The sequence below is a fragment of the Neltuma alba genome, unplaced genomic scaffold, assembly GCF_004799145.2.
Source record: "Neltuma alba isolate B1F8T4 unplaced genomic scaffold, ASM479914v2 tig00012036_pilon, whole genome shotgun sequence".
NCBI lineage: Eukaryota > Viridiplantae > Streptophyta > Magnoliopsida > Fabales > Fabaceae > Neltuma > Neltuma alba.
Genome location: NW_021636601.1, coordinates 1,019,477 through 1,044,132, shown reverse-complemented (window position 1 = coordinate 1,044,132; position 24,656 = coordinate 1,019,477). Strand labels below are relative to the sequence as shown.

General features: G+C 33.5%; 3 protein-coding genes across 4 annotated transcripts; 2 read left to right on the top strand and 1 right to left on the bottom strand.

Annotated features, from left to right (window-relative positions):
• Positions 1-2,090: 2,090 nt before the first annotated feature.
• Positions 2,091-3,716, top strand: LOC114721391 (uncharacterized). Its single transcript, XM_028907219.1, has 2 exons — positions 2,091-2,210; positions 2,404-3,716. Exon 2 carries the CDS (start codon positions 2,560-2,562, stop codon positions 3,592-3,594), a length of 1,035 nt encoding a protein of 344 aa, XP_028763052.1. The 5' UTR covers positions 2,091-2,210; positions 2,404-2,559; the 3' UTR covers positions 3,595-3,716.
• A 1,218-nt stretch (positions 3,717-4,934) lies between these two features.
• LOC114721390 (cold and drought-regulated protein CORA-like) lies at positions 4,935-6,137 on the bottom strand. Its single transcript, XM_028907218.1, has 2 exons — positions 5,959-6,137; positions 4,935-5,420 (listed from the first exon to the last, which is right to left on the bottom strand). Exons 1-2 carry the CDS (start codon positions 6,107-6,109, stop codon positions 5,245-5,247), a joined length of 327 nt encoding a protein of 108 aa, XP_028763051.1. The 5' UTR covers positions 6,110-6,137; the 3' UTR covers positions 4,935-5,244.
• A 5,062-nt stretch (positions 6,138-11,199) lies between these two features.
• LOC114721405 (uncharacterized) lies at positions 11,200-16,917 on the top strand. 2 transcript variants are annotated; one of them, XM_028907231.1, is made up of 9 exons: positions 11,200-11,447; positions 11,660-11,835; positions 12,034-12,086; positions 12,720-12,834; positions 13,462-13,584; positions 13,952-13,969; positions 14,060-14,231; positions 15,095-15,396; positions 16,724-16,917. In XM_028907231.1, the coding sequence occupies exons 1-8, from the start codon at positions 11,340-11,342 to the stop codon at positions 15,278-15,280; spliced, it is 951 nt and encodes a 316-aa protein (XP_028763064.1). In that variant the 5' UTR covers positions 11,200-11,339; the 3' UTR covers positions 15,281-15,396; positions 16,724-16,917. The 2 variants fall into 2 exon arrangements, with proteins under 2 accessions (XP_028763064.1, XP_028763065.1); XM_028907232.1 differs by lacking the exon at positions 13,952-13,969 and having other exon boundaries at positions 11,201-11,447.
• Positions 16,918-24,656: the final 7,739 nt, after the last annotated feature.

Genomic DNA, 24,656 nt, shown 5'->3' with positions numbered 1-24,656 from the left:
ATAAAAATATTTATAAACTGCTCAGTAATACATTTTTCATACCAATATATTTAATTATGTGAGCCAAATCCTCAGACCAACTTTTTCTGAGAAGAATAAAATTATTTCGGCACACATGTACGTATTTGCCAATATTAATGTAGTCTTTATTTTATTATTTTAATTGAAATATGTTTAAATAATTTTGTGTGGAATGGAAAAATTTAACAACGTGCTTTTGTGAACGGAGCGATGAGATCATACTTCCACATTCCCGCTCGTCCAATAGTTCAGTTCGGATCCGCTACAAGCCCATGGCGAAGCCATTTACACGTGGAAGCACTTATCTTAGAATCCATGGATATGGGTTGGGTTTAGCAAAATGAGTATATCATAACAAGATAAATTAAACTTTGAATTTTAATTTTTATTAGAAAAGATGTTTATATTTAGTACTCAGTAATATTTCAAATAGAATTATCTTTAATAGATGAATAGCCGTACTTCTCCAAAAAAAAAGAAAAAGAAAATATGGAAACTATTGAATTGAGTGGTCAGATAGTTCATATTTAATATATGATAATGTCTTAAATAAAATTATTTTCAATAAGAAAATATTTGTAATTCACCAAAAAATAAAAAGAAAAAGAAAGCATGAAGGCCATTGAATTGGGTGCTTGTTTCAGCATTTTTGGGATCTAGTTGAGAAGGCTAAATCCCTTTTGTGTAGGGACTGAGCAGTGGTGGTAAGGAATTTACCTAAAGATAAACTTGCTAGTGCTGACAAGCTTGCTAAATAGATAGTTTAATAAGCACCAATCATCTTTATGATACTGTTTGGTATAAGAAGGAAAAAAAAGAGAGGAGAAGAAAAATTTTAATAAGTTCTATTTAAAAAATTAGAGAAGTATAATTTTGACATTTTTAATAGAGAAAAGAAGTAATATAAAAGAGTAATAAAAATCAATTAAAAGTTTTAACTCCACTTTTTTAATTTTTTTAAATCAAGTTTATTAAAATTTTCCTTCCCCTTTCTTTTTTTAATTTTCCTCATACCAAATGGACCCTATATGTTAAGATGGAAAGTGATGATGGAGGCCAGCTAGTTAGAGGAGGGTTTTTGTTTATTTTGTAGTTCATTTTTCTTGTTTGTCTTCTGTTTGATGTGTTAATAAAGCTTCAGTTTCCATTAAAAATAAGTGCTTGTTTGGCTTTCTGAAAAAAAAAAAAACAGTTTATATGTTATGAGATAAAATTTTTTCCATATTTATTTAGTATCATCATAGGCATGTGCATGTATGCCAACCCACTACGATATGATATGCTACAAGTAAATATTTATAAAAAGAAATGAATTTCATTTTAGGACTCAAAATCAATAAAATCAAACTAAACCTAATATTCTCAAGACTGCTTTTGGTGTAAATTATGACAGCTCGACAAATCTCATAAGTTAAATCGAAGGAAATGGAAATCACAATGGTAAATTATGAAAACTTTATAAGAGATAGTTGAGAATGTAATCCAAGCATATTGAAAGTTATGATTAGTTTATCTTTTAGCTTTTACAAATTGGCTTTTAAATTTACAATTGATTTTTACTTACAAAGCTTTTTATAATTTATGGTTAATTTTTAGTTCAATTTCCCATTTTATAATTGAGCTGCATGCTGATCATATAAGAGGCTTTTGGTTAATGAAATGTTTAAAAAGACTTGTATACTGTAAAGGTTAGAATGAATATTTAAATTAAAAGATATATTAATTGGAAATTCAAAGTCACGGCAAAAATTTTTTATACCCAGGACAAATTACAAATTTTGTAATTTCAAAAATCTCTTTAAAATTCGAGGAATAAAATATATTTTTTTCTCTGTAGTGCGGTATAATTTAAAAAGAGAAAAATGACAAAAAATCATCAAAATAGAAAAATTATAAATTAAAACTCATGACCATAATATCGGTTTTGATAATAATTTTTATAAATGGATCATGTATGTAATTTTTTTTATTTCAACAGTTTTATTTTACAATTTTTTTTAGAAAAAGAAAAAGAAAAAATTTGTGAACGAACCGAAGGGCAGATAGGAGAATCACCGAGGGAAGACGGAATCCCTCATGCCTCCTGAGTGCTGAGAGCCTCTGATTTCCTGCGCGCGCAAGAACGAAGCTTCGAGACTCTGCTTTGTTGAATTCGAATTCGCTCGCTGTGTCTGCATCCCTCGTCTCGGGTATGCGCCTGTATATATTATCTGTCGGGCATGTATTTCTGTTTTCGCTAATAATTTGAACCATTTGCTCGGTTATTGTTCAGCTTATGCTTTAATCTCTGCAAATATACTGTCCTACCGTTTCTGCAAATGCGTCTCATCAATGGTGGAATTTTAGTTCAGATTGAAACAATACACTCTGTATCTCTGGCAGGTTGTCCCCAAGATGAACTAAAGTCCTTCACGATAATTTATTCTTTGTGGGTTTGATTTTGAGGTTACCAGAGTTTTGAATCAAAACCCTAGTGGAAGTGCATCATCAGTGTCTTCATTGGGTTTCCTGTACATTGTAGGACATAAAGGATACCTAATGAATCTGTTAATTCCTAATCTTCCACAACAGCTTAATTTCTCTGGATCTTTGTCAAGTTCAGGCTGTCTTTCCCTCCATGAAAAGCTTTCTCATCTTTCCCTTTCTCACTCTCCCATTGTTACACCCAAAAGGACAGTCATTCGTATGGGTGGGGGACCTAGGACTTACCCAGGAGGTGTGTCAAAATGGCAGTGGAAGAGAATGCAGGCCAAGAAAGCCAAACAGCTGCTAAAGGCCCGGCTATGCCGTGAGCGACAGATATATGAAATGCGCAAGAGGGCAGAGCTGAAAGCTGCGGTTTCTGAGCTTGAGAGACCATGGGAGGTTGTTGAGAGAGCCCCAACCTTATTTTCAGTTAAAGCAGATGAACAATTGAAGGTGTTGGCTGATAGGTTTCAGAAACCTGGTGGGTTTGATATGTGGTCTGAGAGAGATGGACCACAACTGTTTGAAACCCCGGATGAGTTGCCTTCTGCAAGATTTTTTCCCAAAGGGGTTGTCCACAGCATTAGACCTTACAGGAGAATCAGCGATTCAGAGTTAGATCATATTGAAGGGGGTTCAGAATCAGAAGCTGACGAGGATGTTTCAGGTAATGAGGTGAGCAAGATAACACACAGATCATCCAGAAGAAAATTTAGAGGTAGGTCCTCTGGAGGAGGGGAGACTGAGGGAGGGGACTTATCGGATCAGGAAAATGGACCATATTCTGGGAACTCTTCTTCAATTAACTCAGTGGAGTCTTTGACCAATAAGAGGCTTAATGGAAAATTGAGGAAGAAGGGGAATAGAAGAAAGAATTTTTCTAGGAACCTAGATGGTTCAAATGGATATCTGGGGAGAGTTGAGTCTGAAAGGAAACAGAGAGGGAATAGTTCCTATCCACATCGTCGTAGTGGCTACTATAAGAGGGTGACTTCACCCTATGCTTCACCAGAGCATGAAGATGCAGAGTCTGAAGTTTATGATATGAGTTTGCAACGAGATGGGAGTTATGGATTTACGCAGAGTGGTGTATCTCACCCAAATTAGGGGAAAGAAGCTTCATTATCAATCCATACATTCTAAGTTAGAGATGAGTTTTGATCTGGCAAATGGGTTGTATAAGGAAAATGTACCCTTTGTTAATGAAAATGTATTACTTTTTTTTTTTTTTTTAAATAATGTTTTAGTTTGGTTACTTTATTATATTTTCGACCACAGCCCCGCCCATAACAATACTTTCTGGTCTGCGTAATTACAAGTTAAATACAATCATTTTGTGATGTAGAAAGAAGTTGGGAACAGGGAAGAGGAGGCGAAGAGGGAAGAGAATCGGAGAGAGAGGAAGAGGGAAACTAGAGGGGAACAGAGAGTGAGAGAGAATTAATTCATTCAATCTGATAAACTGAATACAACTAGCTCTTCTGCCCTTATTTATAGACTCTAGTATGTAGACCCTCTTAACTAGCTAACCCCCTTTTTATTTATTCATTACATAACATTTTGCTGAAAATGTAAATATTAAGTTTGGCTGAACTTCAATTTTGATATCAATATATATTTTAAAATTTTCCTTATAATCAAGGCTTACTTGCATGGTCATGTAAGTATGTGATTAATTAAAGTCTTGACATATTTAACTTTAAAGTTAAATTGGTTGGCATGTCATAAATATGGGATTCACTGCATGGGGGGTTGCTATTTAAGTGTCATGTTTCAACCATACTGGTTCATGTACTAAAAGGATGTAGGTTATGCATCATTAAATAGTACAAAATAATTTTGTCCTGGGTGGATGAAGAGGTTGGTGTGCTTTATAAATCCTGCAATTATTGTACCAACTTTTGCCTGCTAGTTGGCTGGGATTTGGTTTTCTCTCAATAAATTCTGCAGAATGGGATCTTGTTGACAGTATAAGCTCAATTTCTTAAATTGTATCCGTGAAATTTCGTAGTAGACCAGCTGGGTTCTCATTGATATTGTCAGAAATGAGTAGTTTCTTAGAATGTCTGTTGTCATCAATTTTTCTTCCAAGAGGGAATATGCAATTTGGTTTCTGCAAAATTTGCCTCCTTCTGAATAAGTTCTTAGATTTATTCTTCTGTACAACTTTGTCATTCAAAATTTGTAACTTGCTAGTTGCAACACATGTATTGACATTGTCCATTAAATTATGTTCCCGTTTTGGTCCCCTAGACAAAGAAGCATGTAATGAGTTACAAACTTTGAAGTGGGGAAATCCGAGTACTGATGTGTTTGTGACGAATTGTGAAATAAGTATCTTTGCGTGTGCACGCGCTGTTCAGAAAACTTGCTAGAAGCCAATGGCATTGCGGCTTTGTGCTACGAAAAGAGGTTGCAAGTTTCGATCTTGCATGTAATCTTAAATGGAAAAGATCAGTTTTCATCTCATCATAGAAGCACTGAAACCGAATTTGAAGTTTTGCACAAAGTCTAGAAGAGGCTTATGTGAACGCACAAAATCAAAACATGAGAGACATTATTACATCAAACAGCTCTTTGTATCAATAATAAGATAAATGTCATGCCATATACAAAGTGTTATGGCTTATTTTAGATAACTTATTAAGCAATCAGTAAGAGAGAGCAGACATGCATCAGAAGATGAAGACGATGAAAGGCCAGGCCAGTACTCTCTTATCATTGCACATATAAGATTATTTGGGGAAGTGTTTCTGTTCACTTCCAACCCTTGAACTTGCCACCATGCTTTCCATATTTGCCATGCTTGAACTTGCCATGGCCATGACCGTGACCATAGTAGCCTCCATGAGTGTAGTAGCCACCAGTTCCATGACCCAAATGGTGCTGACCCCCACCATAGTATCCAGTGCCTCCATGACCATGATGATACCCTGTTTGTTTTCCCATAAATCGGGTCAAAAAAGTCCACATGTTTATAAACTACGCTATATATGGGACAAATTACTTTGCAGTTCCACATAAGCAACCTAATCATTAAGAAGTCTTTTGAGTTGTCAATATGTCATTACTTGTTATTTCCTGCAGCGGAATTTGCCATTGGCATGTTGCTCATAAACCTTTTATTGATTAATTGCTTACATGGGATTGTATAGTACTATCTTCGATCCTTAGTATAAGAACTAGATAACTAATTTAGAGATATTAAGAAACTTAGTTAAATTAACCTATTTAATCATATATATTGGAACTAGCCCTTGGTACAAACCCCTTTACAAAGTAGATTGAGGTTTTTTATTTAGAACCAAATCCAATTTTCTAACTAGCTCTTATATTTATGATCCGAGGTAGTAACTTTTTTCAGCATATTTAGAATTGATGATTATGACTTACTTTCAACCCTGTCTTATTATATGATGGTAAAGAAAGTAATCAATTTGATGAGAAATATGAGGGGAAGAGATAGCAAACCTTGCTGATATGGATAAGAACCAGAATAACCATAGTTAGGTGGAGGATATCCAGAAGAAGGATAAGCAGAAGGAGGAGGATATGAGTATCCTTGTGGTGGGTAGCCCCCTTGTGGAGGATATCCTCCTCCAGGTGGATATTGGTAACTCATCTTCTTTCTTTAACTTTTAGTTATTATTCTGGCCAAAACAAGAAAAATAAGTCATTATTTTCAAATCTGCAACGCAAGAAAATAAAATACAATATTCTTCACTTCTAACTCTTCTATAACCCCATAGGATTGAATTCAGTGAAAGACTACGACGAGCCTATAACACTAGATATCCTTTTGCAATTCAATGTACCGTTAGTGCCAAAATTTTTTTACATTAATTTAAAAGGCCTTCTTATGCTGGTTATCTAGTCTTCTACACTGGTTATGGAACGGGCGTAGAAAAATAACTTTTCTGTACCGGTTTTCGCTAGCATGTTAATGATAAAACCAATTCCATGAAAACATTCATAAATATATGATCATCTTTTATGTTAAGAACAATCATCTCCAAGACTATATGCATATTAGAAGCAAGTACAAGTGATATTTTAAAGCATATTTTAGAAAATTATAGATATTTTCACACCAAACAACATATATTTTGTAAGAGGTGTACACATAGGTTGAACCAAATCAAATATCAAACCAAGATGATGTAGCAAAACAAACAAACGTAAGAAAGGATCTAATATTTTTACTACGAAGGAAATTAAGGACTATAATAAATCACGTCTCAAACAAACAAAATTTCAGCAGGGAAACTATTTGCAAGAAACTTACTCAATTGGTTCTTCTTCGAAACCGAGTCACTGTATTCTCTGATAGTATTCCAAGTTTGGAAGTCAGTGAACAAATTTATAAGCACGATCATATATTCTTATTCTTTGTAATAATATATATAAAGATTCTTATTCAGTCATTCTTTATTTCCTGATGGTGTGAAAAGACATGCGTTGCTTCAACGCGTTTGGAATTTGTTTCTTCTAGAGCTTTAATTTGCACCATACAATTTGGAATTTGGAGTGTAAGATGCCGTATTACTTTATTTTTTTTAATAATAAAATATTGTCACGCCTACTTAGGCATATATTCTTGAGAATTATAATACGTAAGGATACGAAACTCATGAAATTGACAATTGAAAATTTTAAAAATTATGTGTTTTATCATCAGCAAAAGATATCCCAAAAAAAAAAAGTTAAAACAACAGGAAGCAAATTCATGAGCATATGGGACGCTCGTAGCTTAATTATGCAATCATTCATGAAGATCATATAAGTTGATACACAATATCATAATTTAACTGATACTACCTCTGGTTCTTAATATAAAACCCTATTTGACTTTTATTTTGGTCCTAAATATAAGACCCAAATCCACTTTATCTGTCATATTTATACATTTTTTTTCAAAGTAGCCCTTCTAATAATGATAGTTCTAGTTAATACACTTGATTAGCAAAGATATTTTAGGAAAGACAATATCTATTTAGGACAAATAACTAACTCAACTTATTTTCTTAATCTTCTCAAATTAGTCAACTGGCTCTTATAATTAGGATCGGAGGTAGTGTAACATCCTTATTTTTATCTATTTAATTAAATTAATAAATAAATATATGTTAGTATTAAGTTAATTATAAAAAAAAAAAGTTAGATATGGGCAAAGTATTATATTATTATTATTTAATAATGTTTTGTGGGTAATTGTGTGTGTGGATGATATTCTAGAAAATTAAATCATAGTATAGAAGTCCCACATCGACTAATCTTTAGAGTGAAGGAGGTTGAGGAGCCTATATATAGGAGCCAGTGAGTGGAGCTTGGAGTGAGTAAATAATTTTCGCACATATCTGAGGTAGTCTCAGAAAAGTGCTAGTTTTGATTTTATTAACCGTTGGATTGGATTGAAATTTGGTCAGCCCATTTGGGACATCCAAATCGTTAATTTCAACGGTTGGATCATCATTTTGATTTCCGAGTTACAAGTTATTAGATATAAACTCTATTGTGGCATTTTCGAGGTTGGACTCTGGTTGTAGTTGATTGATAGCTAGAAGACCAGGTAACTAAATTTCTATCTGTTGCATGCTCTAGTATGAAGTTGGTGAGCGGCTTTATAACTGATTCTATAAAAGTATATTACGTTTTGTATGAACTGTCTTGTGGGATGCTATTTTTAAAAGGATTGACATAGTTTGTATTGCAAGAAATTGGTGATCATGATTATGATGTGCTATTATGAAATTCTGTTGATTATGCATATACATGTGTCATTTTGAACCCTGTGCATCTATTTTGGGCGGGGAAAGGAGGTAATTGGAACTATTGAGATTCATATACTTGCCACGTGGTATTAGCCTCCATACGGAGCTCTATGGTTGGCTGCTATTATTGTCCCACTAGTTCTTCGAGGGACTGCGACACCCCACTAGTTCTTCGAGGGGGGACCCATGGTCCACCGAGTGCTCTGTGGTCTTTGGCCGGTCCACATCATTCGTGTGGTGAGCTTGTCAGAGTTGCCAGTTAAATGGAAAGAACTTAGCCCATGGGTCCAGTCGGCGGAAATAAGGAGGATATAAGGATGAATTTGGGTTCAGGAATTGCATATGACATGGGATATTCATTGATATTTCCATCTTTTAAATAAATGACAAGTATGTTATCTCTTTTGAAAGGTATCAATTGCATGAGATTGGTGGAAATATTTGTCTTGTATAATTATTGTGAGTTTAAATGTTAAATAAATGTTTATCAACTATTATTAGCTCTGTGTATCCCACTTGACACCTCTCTAGCCCATGCTAGGGTGTGGGATAGGTAGGGATTTAGTTACTGAGACGTTGTCTCATTCCTGTTGCTTTACCATTTTCAGGAAACAATACGTTAGCGGGATCTTCGGGGAAGACTCCTGAGGCTCAATAGCTGTAGCTGACAGTGTAGAGCTTCTGGACCTTATTTTTATGCAATCTTTTCATATATTGCCACGCATCAGGACTGCATTCATTTGGGACTTATTTTACCTTCTTATATTTTTATGTCGTTTGACTTAATGAACGTATTATACTTTCTATCTTTGGTTTATTTTGTTTGGACATCGGACTAAAGTGCTGGTAGTGGGCCTGAGGCCCTTAAATTGCATGTGATTGAATTATTGTGGATCCACGATGTGATAATGGCAATTTTGGCAAGTTTAGTTGTGGCTAGTGTTGACTAAGATAGTCAAGTCTAAACTGCTATTATAATTTATCATTCAGAGGCGTATTGTTTTATAACCATGTTGATATGATTACAAATATAGGTTATTCTTTTCTAACCATGATAGCCTTAATTAAGGTCGAATTCTTTTCTATCATGGTTAGCCCCTTAGTGATGTGATTGTTCTTAAATAACCATGATAGGGTATGTTTACTAGTTTTAGTCCTTTCTATCATGGTTAGTTCTGGTTAGTAAGTGGTGGACGTTACAGGTAGTATTAGATACCTTCTTTAAGACTTCTGAGTGTCAGAATTGCGAGTTTGAGGTCTCAATAAAAAGTATGATATGTGCATGAGTTATTTTAAAAAAAAAAAAGCACGATAATCATAACTCACTAGTATAAGGTAAAGGATGACAAAAGAAAAAAGTATCATTCTTAATGAAAAGGAATGGTTTAACTTAATGTCACTAGATTAAAAAGAATAAACTATTTGTGAAGGTCTGTTTTAGGATAATATATAATTGGAAAATATTACCAGTCCTAAATATAAAATTTAATTTATAGTGCAATTTATAATATAAAGTGGATATTATATTTAAGACTGAAGGTAGCATACTGGATTAAAAGCTTGGCAATGGAGTTTTGAATTTAATTTCATGTCGAGTACAGCATCTAAAGTTATGAAGGTTCTTAATAGTTCAAAGTTTTGTTGGGCTCAGCGTGTAAGAAGACGTCTGAAGATTAACTAGATGTTATAAAGAAAAAAAGATTAATTAGCCTTTGTAAATTGAACCTTTTATCCAAAGAATACTAACCGCCACATCTTGAGCATACCTCTAGTTTCTCCAAAGCATTATTTGTAAAGTTTGTATTGGGAACAAGCAGCTTAATGCTTACATATCTTAATATTACATATTCAAGAGATCCTAATGCATTTTCACACACACATGTTCATTATGAGAGAATCTAGTTTCCTAGGAAGAATTCGAGAAAAATCCATTAAACTTGTAAATTCTAGTTCCCCTGGGAAAAAAACTCTCTCATATAGAACTCATGATAATATCCCTTATAAACCTCTCTTTTCTCAAGATGACATGTCGTGTACCTCGAGACATAAGATTGGTAAAAGAACCATTTAATTTTGTTCTTTTCTTTTCTTTTATCTTTTTTTTTGGGCAACTCCAAATCATTCTCCTGTAAACAAGTTGTCTGTTTTTTTTTTTGGAATAAAATATTGTATATCAAAGATTCAACATCTACTGTGTTCGTCATCAATTGCCTTCCCCTATCTAACAGGTGGGGATTGATCAAAAATATAAAAATTTGCCTTTATTCGAAGGGGATACTTCATTAGAAAAGTGTCTCGCCAAAACCTGCCAATCTTTATGCAAGGCTACTCTAATTTCATCAGTCAATAATATCTCTAAAAAGGTGAGTAGCATCACACGCTCTTATAATCAAATTAATGGCCTCAATACAATTAGAAGAGAATGACTGGTTTTCATTCTCTTCAATGTGACAACAGGTTAATTTCCTTACTTCCTTGCACAGTTGTTGAGCCCCAGGCCCATAACTTCTATGCTTGCTCCTTTATATAAAAAGGCCCTGAAAAACCAACGGGGGTTGGTCCAAGTGGTAAGCGGCTTGGTACCGCTTAAGCGAGGTTTCGAGTTCGAGTCTTAGCGTATGCAGAAATCCCTGTTGAGAGACTCACCCATCATAGCCAGTTGCGCGACGCGGGTCGGATCCAGATGTAGTTGAAGCAAAACTCCGGTAAACTGAGTGGGTAACAAAAAAAAAAAAGGCCCTAAAAATACAGAGACAAGTAAACAACTTCCTGGTCTAGTTTTCTGATCCTGGGCTAATGGGCGTGAAAGGACCCAACATAGCCAACGCATCAAGATTAGCTTCTGGCTGATTGACCGAGTGGGAGACATGACATGGCAAGCTTGTAATCGTTGGGTGAAACGAGAGGCTGAGAAGTGATTTGTTCAAACTGAACCGGACGCCTTGGAGCCAAACCGCGCGCTCGCAACCTTCTGTGTTTTCTACTTCTGGTTGGCAATTTTGGACCTCGCATTCAAAATTATCTTCTGAGCTCAAGGCCTTTGATACACTTCCCTCCTCATGCTTTGTTCGCTTCAGCAAAATGGGTGGCCCTATCTTCGTCTCTCTTCAGAGATTGCATTGCATAACTCCATTGTCCCAAGCCTCGCCTTCTTCCTCCAGCAGCTATCGCCCCGCCGTTATTCTTCCTGTTAGTCCTCTCTCTGTCTCTTTCTATCTCTCACAATCACTAAACATATGCATTAAGAATTTTTTTTTTTTTTGTGGTGATTGGGCTCTGATTAGAGTTCGAAATCGATCTTTCAAGACATTTCTGCTACTTTGAGCTTAAGTGCGTTTGTCTAAAGTTTGGTGATTTGGTGGGTCACTTTGTGTTGATGATATTTTCTCATTGATTCTCAGGGTTTAGGGAACAATTCGGGTGACTACCAGAAGTTGGTTCAGACACTGAATGACAAGTATGGCGTCCCCACGGTGGTGGCTAAGGTATCGAGGCTCGATTGGCTAAGGAATGCCGCTGGTTTGGTCGACCCCGACTATTGGCGTGGCACTCTTAAACCTAGGCCTGTGCTGGACTGGTAAGGTTAATTTATTTCTTTCTCTGTCCTGATGCAATCTAAGAAAGAAGCACACAACGTAGACAAGGTGTCAGACAGAAATTTTAGTTTTGAAGTATCAATGATTCATAGAATGCAAGCCATTTGGTTGAGATTAGGAATGCCTTTTCGCGTCTTAGTTAATTACCTGGGTGCCAAACTGTTCTTTGTTTTATGTAGGTATTTGGAGAGGGTTCATGATGCTGTTCAGGATGCGAAGGAGCTGGCAGAAGGTTGATGTACAGCCTGGCCTTTTGCATTTGACCTTAAATTTGTTTACTCATATAGTTCCTTGCGTTGAGTAAATGACATATGGAATCGTAGCCTTATCAACTAAATTTTGTTTTGGTTGGACTTTTTAATTATTGATTAATTTGTTTAATTTTTAACTAGTTGAGTTTTTACTCTGCTTAGTGCTTTGATCTATTAGCAGGGAAATGCCTTGCACAGCATGTTAGACGAATATCCCATTTGCTGAACATGAAAAAAGAAGATATGTATTCAACTATAGTTATTAAAAAAAAAAAATCAGCATTCTGAAATGATTCATCTTCTGTGATCTTTCATATGACACAACTCTCAAGTATGTCATAGAATTGGGGAGAAAACAAGAGGGCATATAGAGCTAGAATGGAAAGACTAGCACTTCAAACAGCCATTTAAATTAATCCAGCAAAAAATGATTTTTTTTTTTTTTTTTGGTGTCTGCCAACATAGGTTCGGTTGACCATGAAATTTAGAAAAATTATTCATTCTCTTCCTCCCATGCCATTTTTCATCATCACAGAACATTTGAATCCCCATCATGTCTTCTTTGCGCATCATCTACTTGCAAATCCTGATCCTAGCAAATAACCTTGTTCTAGGGGCGACTTTATCCTTGATTGGACACTCAGCAGGAGGATGGCTTGCACGTGTCTACATGGAAGAATTTGGGATGTCTCAGATTTCCTTGTTGTTGACTCTCGGAACCCCTCACTTGTAATTTTCTTGCTTAGAGATATTAAATCCTCTAAAATGGTTTGGAATTGGTCAATGGCTGATACTTACGGCATAGTTTCTTTACAGAGTGCATTTCTAGTTTTAATTAAAGCGAAGTGACCTTTTAGTTGAGAGAACCATATAGAATTTTATCATTTTATTTTAGCCTTTAAAGCAAATTTTGCATTTAACATTCCTGTCAATTTAAGCCCATTAGATAATTAACAGAGATGGTGATGCAACTTAATGGGAAGCCAATGTGGTTTTAAGTGCTTATTCGGCATTGAATTACAAAGTGTACCAAGCATCATTTTGAATTCATTGGCTTATGCCGAGTGTCAAGTGAAAACTTAACTGCAACATCAACTTCACTTTAGGCCACAGGAACTGTCGTTGTCTGCTGTCTGCTAATGGGCTTATTGTAAGGATGAAAAGAAGATACTGATTGGAGGACTGCTATAAGATATTAAAGTTTTGAGAGATCAAATGAGACAAGGTGTATTTTTGGAGGACTAAAATTTATGCCCCCTCCTTTACTTATTCAAACATGAAGGAAGCAATTCTCTGAGCTTACTCTGGTTCACGATGATGAAATTCTGATCATATTTTCTTCGACTTTCTTCTCAGAGCACCTCCAAAGGGCACACCTGGGGTCATTGATCAAACACGAGGACTCCTGAATTATGTTGAGCAAAACTGCTCAAAAGCTGTTTACACCCCTCAAATGAAGTATGTTTGTATTGCTGGAAGGTAAATTCGTCCTTCATGCTTTGCTGAATGGGTTATTTATTTGTTGGATACGTGTGAAATTATTTTCTCTGCTTAGTCCCTCAAGTGCTAAATGCCTTAACAGCTGTTGATGATTTAGATGTTTTCATTGAATTTCATGTTAGCCTGAAAAGTTGTTGATGGATTTTCCAATACGTATCGATTCTGAAGTATTTGACCGTGGTAGTGAACCAAAAGTGGTTGAAACTTGAAACCTAAAAGACCAACAACACTTTGACTCATTGTGTTCTAGTTAGGATCTATACTTATGGTTTAACACCTCATGTTGATGATCTAAAATTTTAAGGCATCTATTTTGGTAATAACTTTAGGAGTTTATGGGATGAAGACTCTGCCAAAAATATCAGTAAAGAGTTCAATATCTTTGTTATCGTCAGTGCAACTTCAATAGTCCAGGCTGAAAGAGTGATTGATAATTGAGTACAGCTATATGCAGATATATTGAAGGGGCTCAGTTTTTTGGCCAGTCAAATGCAAAGATTGAGTCTGTGGCTCCCATCAATGGTTCTCAGCCAGTTCCTGAAGCTGCCGTTATGAGTGCTTCAAGCAATTCTCCACCTATTACTACAACTTTTCGAACTCGCTTTGTTGGACAAGGGTACAAACAGGTGATTGAATCATTTTAAAGCAAAATTTCGTATTGATTCTCCAATGATGATCCCAATATAAATTGGCTTCCTCGGAATTGGTTTTTCCCCCTTACTCACTTTAATGCCGGAGAGTTTGATTAGTTTCAAGCCCATAGATCATCTCCTCCTCCAAATATTGTATAGTATTATTTTCTCCTTGAAAAGTTGAGTATTGTCAGTAATTTACTACTTGAAGGATGAAATTAGAACCAAATCCAAGTTTTAGAGTACTGAAGTGATATAATATTATCTTTGGAAGGGATAATTGACATTGAGGTCCTTTGAGGTTCTATATGAAGGACCAAAATTGAGTTTTATTCATTGTTTTTTTTCCAATGAAAAGTTTTATTCATTGTTTTATTTGTTCACTTGTGGTTATAAGTATATAAATTGCTAGCCTCCAGTCCAACTGATAAATGAGTTAGGAAAAATTACAATGAAGGATCCATAACTTGTGTTGATGATGATTGCAGAATTCAAAACTTAAACTCCTCTAAGGATCATAGAAATAAGTTACCATTGATTCTCATAAAAATACCAACGGTGTTACTTAAAGTTACAACATGACTACTTCTAAAATTACAAGAATGTTCTGTTTTAAGTTTTGTTCCAATCTTTGGATTAAAACACCTTGACATATCTGGTTGATCAAGGTGTAGTTTTAGAAGTACCAATGGTAATCCAATTTTATGTCCTTCACGAGGAACTTCTATTTTTTTGAGTCTTTAACTGCCATTAACATAAATCATGGATAGTTCACTTTCATGTTCTTCCTGGTCAATTATGGGTGACTTTTTTTTGACCTTGAATTATGGGTGACTGAACCCATGACATTTTGTCAGGTTTGCGGGCAGGCGGATGTATGGGGTGATGGTGTGGTGCCAGAAGTATCAGCCCATCTTGAGGGCGCACTCAACATTAGCTTGGACGGAGTTTATCACTCACCTGTTGGTTCAGATGATGAGTTGAGACCTTGGTATGGTTCCCCTCCTATTCTAGAGCAATGGGTAGAACACCTTCTCAATTAAATTGGAGTGATCAATCAGCATTTTGTTTATACCCCTTATTTTGTCTTTTAGAGTTTGTTATTAACAGAATACAATGATATCGTATGATGATTTATGGAGATTATCTCACTTAAGGGGTGTTTGGGTGATTGCCCAAACCATGGTTTAGGGAAAAATTACCCAAACACCCATCAATTTTTTAAAACCATGGTTTTATGATAAAACCATGGTTTGCTTATCAAAACCAAGGTTTTGTAATAAGCAGAAAATTTTTGCTTTTTGAGTGGTTCTCCCCCCACCCCCTACAGTATTTTTTTTTTGGTTGGAAACAATTATTTATTTTTCTAAAAACATAATCTTATATTTTATAATTATATATACACATATTAACAATTACTACATCCTGTCTTTAATATAAGACTTTATTTGACTTTTATTTGGTCCTAAATATAAAACCCCAATCTACTTTATTTTTCATATTTGTTTATCGTTTTTCAAGTTATAACCAATAAACTTGATTAATAGGGATATTGTAGAAAAAACAACACCTATTTATTACAAATAACTAACTTAATTTATTTTTTTAATCTATTCAAATTAGTCAACTAACTCTTACATTTATAACTGGATATAGTAATTAATATATGTTTTTATACATTGTTTATTATGTTGGCAAAAAAAATAAATAATAAATTTATTATTCCGGTTTTTAATGTAGGACCTAATTGGAGAGTTAATATTGGTCTTAAATATAAGATTATTATTCCGGTCATTAATGTAAAACCTAATTGGAGAGTTAATATGTAGAAAAGGTCTTAATACCTTCATCAATAGAATCTTTATCCCACATGACTCGGTTTCATGACTCTATAAGAGATCAAATTGTTCACTATATACAAGAATAGTCATGTCTTTTTTATTTTCTTTTTTCTTTTCAAATAATGTAATGTGTTGTTAAAAAAACTATTTGGACAAATATATTTCGTTGCAACCTCTATTATTAAGACAATTAATATGAAATCTTTTTGTGTGGTTATTTAATTTTGTGGAAAAAAATTATGGGATTTCATCTTTAAAATTTTTAAGAAATAATAATATTTTTTTGGCAAAATAAATTATTTTCCTAAAAGCATATTTAGTTATTTTATTAATATATATACACATTAATTTTTTATTATTTATATTATTTATGTCTTATTTATTATGTTGCCAAAATATATATTATTAACAAATTTATTACTTCAAATAAATATGTATTATGAAATATATCTTACATGTAATTATCATTTAAACTTATGTTCTTTTTAGTAATTTCTACATATCAAAAAGTACTTCTGACAATAATTATCCAAACACTCTCACTTTATCAGAATCACTTTTTTAGAAAATCTATTCTCTCCAGAATCTATTCTTTAGAATTTATTTTCCAAATCATAGTTTTGCCTCATCCAAACACCCCCTTAGTAGGATAAAGTTTATTATTGTTGTACTTGGTATTCTGAGCTGTAGGCTACACCGACTATAATCAATTCAAGTGTAAAGTCATGAACCCAGAATTAAGAGTCTTTCTCGTTATGCCAGGTGAAAAGAAATTTCGTTGTCAATTTTGTAGTGTCATTTGTTTCATAATTATCAAGGATTTGGTTATATGTTATTTATTTCTTATTAGAATTCATTAATATTTTCTATCTTTCATATGAATACTGTATATATTAATTTGTGAGCAATTGAGGAATTTACTAATCATTCAATAGACCACTTGTTTTTTCACTCGCCGTTGTTGCAAACAAACATGTATTATGAATGTTTGTTATGCTCTTGCTGTGTATGTGTGCTTCTCGGAATGAAACTGGCCTTGAAGCTTCACCCTCCCTTTCCCCATGTGTCGGTTTTATTAAAAGTAAAAAAATTTTTAGCAACAAACCCTTTGATTGAGATGGTAACCGATTATACCCACGTAGGAAGAAAAACACAATGAAAAGCATAGTGAGGATATTTTGAGTTACAAAAAAAAAAAAATATTTTTTTTTCAAAAGATATTTCTTCGGTCTTTTTTGTAAGATCTGCTTAATTAAATTATGCAGTTTAAAAAGGCACTTAAAGTCTATTAAAAGCAATAAGTAAAATTTGGACCTCTTTCACTTCAAATATGTTCTTATTTAATGAGGGAAAAAGTAAGAGAGAATAATAATAATAATAATGAGATAGAGGACTAGAGAAAATAAAATATGAGAAAAACATGAGGAGAGAGAATAGAAAATTAATCATGGGAAGCATAGAGAGGATACTTTGAGTTACACAAGAAAAAATCTCTCTCTGTTTTTTTTCCTTTTACTCAAAAGATACACCCTCTGGTCTTTTTAATAAGATCCTATTAACTAAATTATGTAGTTTTAAAAAACAATTAAAAATAGTTAAAAGTAATAAGTAAAAATTAAACCTCTTTTTTCTCAAGTATGTCGCTATTTAATGAGAGAACAAATAAGAGAGAAAAATATTAGTAATGAGATAAAGGATGAAAGAGAATGAAATATGAGAAAAAGATGGGGAGAGAAGATAGAAAATCAATAAGAAAAAATACATTTAACGTTCAGAGTAGGATTTTATAAAAAGAACTAAACGAATTGAAATTTTGAAATATTATAAATCATAAGTAGAGGGAGTATTTGTTATAGGGAATATCTTTTCCTTCTCCTTTCTAAATCGAACATTTTTTCCAGTTATTTACCCTGTTCAACTTAATGAGCTGACAAAAATTGATATGTTGGAAAATAGATTATAAATTAAGAAAAATAATTATTTATAATTTAGTGATTAAGTCAGCGATTTAATCATTAGTCGAACTAATTGACCATTAAATCCATGATCTGATCATATTTTTGGTCCCTTTGGTTTGGGTTTTATTTAAAAGATTGGTTCTTATCCCACATAAAAGAATTTTAAATGTTATTATAAGTAGTAACTTTAGACTTACTTTTGCCAATATAATAGTGTGAAAGTAACGATAACAATTATATACCTTTCAAAAAGGGAAAAGAATAATGTACACACGAACCAAAAAGTAAAGTGGGGAAAAAAAAATCCACTGTCCTCTTGTGCGGTATCGTTTTTTCATTCATTCATTCATTTTTGGTTATTTTCCCTTGCGAAAATGACATATAAGGACCACTAGAAGAAGTAAATGACATTGTAGGACAAATAATTCATAAAAGTATGGTTAAGGCGTTTATATAATTTTTCTATTCTCCTCTTTAAATTTATAATTGTAGTATTTCAAATAAAGGAAACAACTTTTGCTTTTAAACTAATGAATGCTTTAACGTCAAAAGGTCTAAAGCAATGATGATGCTCAAGGCCTCAAGTCCACTGAGTTAACTTAGCTCGCATGCGTTCGAATTTAGAATGGTATTAACACCCACCTCTATGCCCACTAAACTTGTGTCAATTCCGTAGATAAATTCACAAAAAATGGTTTAAATGTATCCTACTTAGTTAATTTAATTAGTGATCTTAATATTTTTTTTGCCAGAAATTAGTCATCTTAATAAGAAAGACTTGAATTAGTGAATATTCTTTCTCTTTCATTCTCATATGTTTATGCTAAGAGTTAATAACCTTGTAACTTAGTGTCATGGCTTATGAGAGCTTCTTTAAAGAATGGGAGGTCATGAGTTTGATTTCACTTATAATATCAGACTCTTAGTGCTTACCCTTTTAATTCAAATAAAAAATATGATTTTGTTAAGAATAACGAGCTTCATATAGTTTATTATGTGACTTGGGACTGTCATTTGAGACATCGTGAGAGTTTGAGGAGCTTATATTACATTATCTTTATAAAATATTTATATGTATTATTAGATTATATATCAATTTATAAGTAAGGTAAATTATTTTGAAGAACAACGATAAAAATAAATACTTTAAAAAATTTATTTAACTTTGTTAATTTTTCCAAATTAGTCAACTATATATTATATTATGGAGTAGAGGTAATAGTCTTGTACTGATCTTAGGTTATTGAAACTTCTAAATTTGTCTTATGGTCATGCCTTTTTGTTTAGAGTTTATAGTTAACTAAGTTTGACTCATTTTGCAGCAAACAGAAACCTAATCATGTGAAACATTAATGCTTCAACTTAATCCTGATTGAAGTAATAATATGTTTTTTCCATCGAAAATTGGAGTAAAGTCAACGTTACCAACTCATGGAAAGGGCTTTCCGTTTCTGCTTTTCAGCATAACATGCTAACATTTCTTTGTTTTTCTTTCGCTTTCGAATTAAAAATTAACCTTTCAATTACAATTTATGAAATGCAAGATAATTATACGTGACAAGAATTTTGTTTCAATTTATGTAAAGTTATTTATAAGAACTTAAAATAAGCCCATACAAAATCAAATTTGGATGGTCTGAATTATAAAATGTTCAATTTGTAATTTTTAAATCATTAATTTCTTTTTCATATGACCTTCATGGGGCCAAAAGTACATGATGCCTATACATCATGAAAAATAAGTTCAAAACTCAGGAAGAAGCTCCCTCCAGGTCCCCTCACTGCACCCCATGTTACATGCTTCTTTCCATTGTATTCCTGTGATCATAAATACTTCTTTGCTTTTAAATATAAGACCCATTTTATATTATAAATTATAAAATGAATCTTATATTTATGTCTAATATTTTAGTTTGATCCTATGTATGGTCATATTCTTTCTTGTCACCAATATTAAACTTTTTTCCCTTCATAATTCTCCTATATGTTGGACATTCTCTCTCGGTGTGTGCGCCCATTAAAATCTAATATGGGCTCTCCCTCTTCCCTTGAGAAGTCCAAATTACACTCATTAAAGGGAGGGATATTTTTGAAATATGTCTCATAAATTTTGTACATATTAATTATAAAAATACTAATTTAACTTTTAATCCTTGACAATTCAGTGGGGAGACAGATTTTGGCTTCACATTCTATTTTTTCTCATTTTCCTTAATAATTTAAATAGAATCAAACCAGTAATGTGGAACGATATCCTCCCAGGCTGCTCCCACGCAAAATGGGAAAAGTAGGAAGGAGATTGGATGAAAGTGATGGTTAAGATTAAAATAACAAAGATAACCTTACTTTTAATTAATTAACTACTTATCTCCACTTTCTCGTGTTCCAAACTTTTAAGACATTTAGAAGCAAAAATGCTTCGGCACTTGGAAATTTTGCTAAAGTACTGGAAGTGATACCCTTGATCTAAACCAAAAGCCACACAAAGCCTCGCCTTCTGAATCATGTAAGAAACAAATGCTCTTTGTTTCGTTTCACTCTTTCTCCTTTCACTCTCTGCAGAAACAGCAAAACGCCTCATAAACAAGATTCGTCGTCTCTCTTTCACCAAACCACCAAATCACAGGTAACTTTCCGCTCCATATATCTACACCTTTTTGTTTGGCTTAATTGATGCGACGATGGTAGCTGCTGCAGTTTTAACGGATTCTTCTTCTTCTTCTTCTTCTTCTTCAGAAAGCTAGAAACGATTGATCGTTCCAACAGTCCAATATCTTTGAAGCGGAGGCAAGATTCCATGGATCTGGTGAATGAGCCTCTGAGCCAGCAGGGTAACCCATTAATCCTTTCACTTTCACTGGGAAGCTATTCTATATGCCATACTCAATGAACAGATGTATTAAAAAGAAATCAAACAGCGACATTTTGATCAACACAGATTAGAGACTACGGGTAGGGGATTTTAAATTGTCTGTATTGGAAAAGAATTAGAGATTGATTCCCACCAAGAAATAATCTTTGTCTTTATTTGAAATTTCTAGAATTTATGGCCTTTAAATATATTTCGCAGTATAGAAAGTCCGTCAAGTCTTGTTTTCTCCTATTCTTATTCTCACCTGGGATTCGAAACCCATCTTGAAGCCGAACTAAAAGCTTCTAGCTACATCCAACTGCAAAACTATATTTTGTTATTAAATTGAAAAGCTTTTGAATTTTTTAAAACAATAAATAGTTATAAATAATTTACTATCTTATGATTTTTTAGATTAAAAAATTATTCTTCAAACTTACAAAATATTAAAAATTAAAACTAATAAATATATTATTATTATTATTATTATTATTATTATTATTATTATTATTATTAACAATCTGCCCCTCGACCCCAAAAAACACATTGTTGGTCGGCTCTTAATATTTGCCTAGAAAAAAGTGATTTGACCTGAAAGGGGCTAAAAATTTGATTTTGCAACCCACATACAAAACTCCTATATGAATGAATCTTTCAGTGAACTACACGATTGCTTCTCCAGCAGAGTTGTGGGGGGGGGGGGAGAGAGAGAGAGAGAGAGAGAGAGAGAGAGAGAGAGAGAGAGAGAGAGAGAGAGAGTAAAGGGGGAAAAAAGCAAAAGAATGACGTATTATTACTACCTCGAATATAGATAAATTATTTGAGGATATTATAAAAAAATTAGTTAAGTTGATTATTTATAATAAATATATATCAGCTTTTTTAAAAGATTAAATTATATTCTTGAGTCATATACATTAAAACTATCTGCTGGGGATTGTTTACAATCAATTGGAGTATTTAGTATCAAATCTAACCCTTAACTAACTTTTATATTAAAGACTAGAAGTTGTATTTTTTAGGGTATGAGTGCCAATGAATTATCTTTTGGTTTTTGAATATATTCACCATTTTTATGGTGATTCACAGTAAATATTAACCTGTACAGTGTTTGTGCAATTTCAAATGTCGTAGGCAATAAATATGAAGTGTTGTTGACTTTTAGTAGAGGCGAAGACACGCTAGAATCTTTCCCTTCCCGTCTCTATTCATCTCTGAGGGCAGCTGGATTTTCTGTTCTCAAAGATGAGATCTCAATGGAACTATTGGGAAACATTATTGAAGGCTCTGAAATTTTAATCATCATCTTCTCTAAACGCTATGCTAGTTCTAGAAGGTGTCTTGAGGAACTCACAAAAATCATGGAGTTTCAGTCTATATAATCATGTAGTACTTCCCATATTCTACAATGTGGATTGGATTGAAGTTCGTAATCAAGACTCTAGTTTTGGAGAAGCACTTCAAGGTCTTATACAAGGAGTTTCTCCCACTGGAGAAGCACTTCAAGGTCTTATACAAGGAGTTTCTCCCACTAAAGAAGAAGTGTCAAGGTGGAGGAAGGCTCTCGGTGAAGCTGGAGGCAATTTCGGGTTTTTTTTTTTTTTGCCTCAATACAAGTCCAGGTAATTTATTTGTCTTTTTGTTTTGAGTTTTATCTCTATTTTCTATTGTGCTTGATTTATAAATGTTCTGTAGTTTAATATTATTATCTTAGAATGTGTTTATTTTAGGCTATAGTAATCTACGCGCCCCAAGTCATATGAATGATATTTTTCCTATAAATGTTTTTCAGTCAAAACTTATGGCAATCAACTAAGCCCATAGTCTAGCACAACCTTAAATCTTTAATATAAGGACTAGTTGAAGATTAGATTTGGGCTTAAATATAAGACCCCAACCATCCTATTTTTTCTAAAATATTTCTATTAATTGAAAGAGGATCCCACCAAAGAGAGTTCCCATGCATATGATTAGGGAGGATAGTTTATGGAGATGAATACACATTTATGATAAATAACTAACTTACCTAATTTTTTTTAATATTTTAAAATTAGTTATCTAGTTCTTATACTACCTCTGGTCCTTAATATAAGACCCTGTTTGACTTTTATTTTGGTCCTAAATATAAGACTCCAATCCACTCTGTCTCTCATATTATACATTTTTTTTCCAAAGTAGCCTTTCTAACAATAATAGTTCTAGTCAATATACTTGATTAATAAGGATATTTTAGGAAAGACAACACCTATTTAGGACAAATAACTAACTCAACTTATTTCCTTAATCTTCTCAAATTAGTCAACTGGCTCTTATAATTAGGACCGGAGGTAGTATTAAGAATGATAAGTATTATTATATTGTGACTTAATTATCATGTGCCTCAGTCATCGTTAAAACTTTCACTAGATAACAACCTTATTATACAGGACACGCATAGTTCCTTTTCCATTCATGCTATATGTAATGGAATCTTAATTTATTGATTGTATGATTTTGTGAATTGACTTGTATATATTATTTTTGAATTTAATAACGGCATTGTGCTTAATTTCTCGATGGAAATATTTGTACTGTTGCTCTTGATATATACCAATAATGTTGTCCTTTATTTGTAGTCATGCTTGATTAATAAATGCTCCTTTTCCCCCTATTCTTTCTTTAGAATTTACAGCAGTCAAAGTAAGATTATTGGGAATATTGTGGAGCGTGTTCGTCATATATTGGACGCAAAATGCCGGTTTGAAAGAGATGGCCTAGTTGGAGTGAGTTCCCAAGTGCAAGAAGTGATTACAATGCTTCATAATCATCGATCAAAAGATGTTGTCTCCATAGGTATATGGGGAATTGGGGGTATGGGCAAAACAACTATTGCCAAACTCATTTTTGACCACCTTCAATATGAATTTGACATCAGAAGATGCTTTCTTTCAAACGTCAGGGAAGAATGGGAGAAGAAAGGCAGAGTTGGTTTTGAAAATGAACTTCATTCAGTAATACGTCAATCAAAAGATACAACAATAAATAAGAAGGTTCTTGTTGTGCTTGATGATGCTATTCACTTGGAGCTGCTATCTATGTTACGTGGAAGACATGTACGGCTTAGTCAAGGAAGTAGAATAATCATTATAACTACAGATTTAAGTCTACTTGAGGTCTTTCGAGTGGATGATGTGCATAGCATGAAACTCTTGAGCTATTATGAGTCTCTTGAACTTTTCAGTAGAAAAGTATTTAAACAAGCAAGTCCTGAAAGAGAATACATGGAACTTAGCAGAAGAGCGGTTGCTTACACTGAGGAACTGCCACTCGCTCTTAAAGTCCTTAGCTCTTTTTTGAAGGGGCGGTCACCGATGGAATGGGAGTCGGCATTGATGAAACTAAGGAAGGATCTTCCTCCCGATATATACAACACCCTAAAGCTTAGTTTTGACTCTTTAGATGGTAAACAAAAAGAAATATTTTTAAATATAGTTTTATTTCATACTGGGGACGACATAGAAGACGTGATACAATAGTTAGATAGTGGTCGATATGGTGCTATCTATATTATTAAAGTCCTAATGAAACGAAGCCTTGTAACCATTGATAATAACAACAAACTTATGCATAAGCTGTTGCAGGTCATGGGAAGACAAATAATACATGAAACTTCACAAAACGGGCTTTGAAATCAAGGTACGTTATGGTTTTGTGCCGTTGGAATATGCAGTTCACTACGTACATATTATATATCAAACATGCAAGTGGCAGTGATTGTAATTAGTATTAT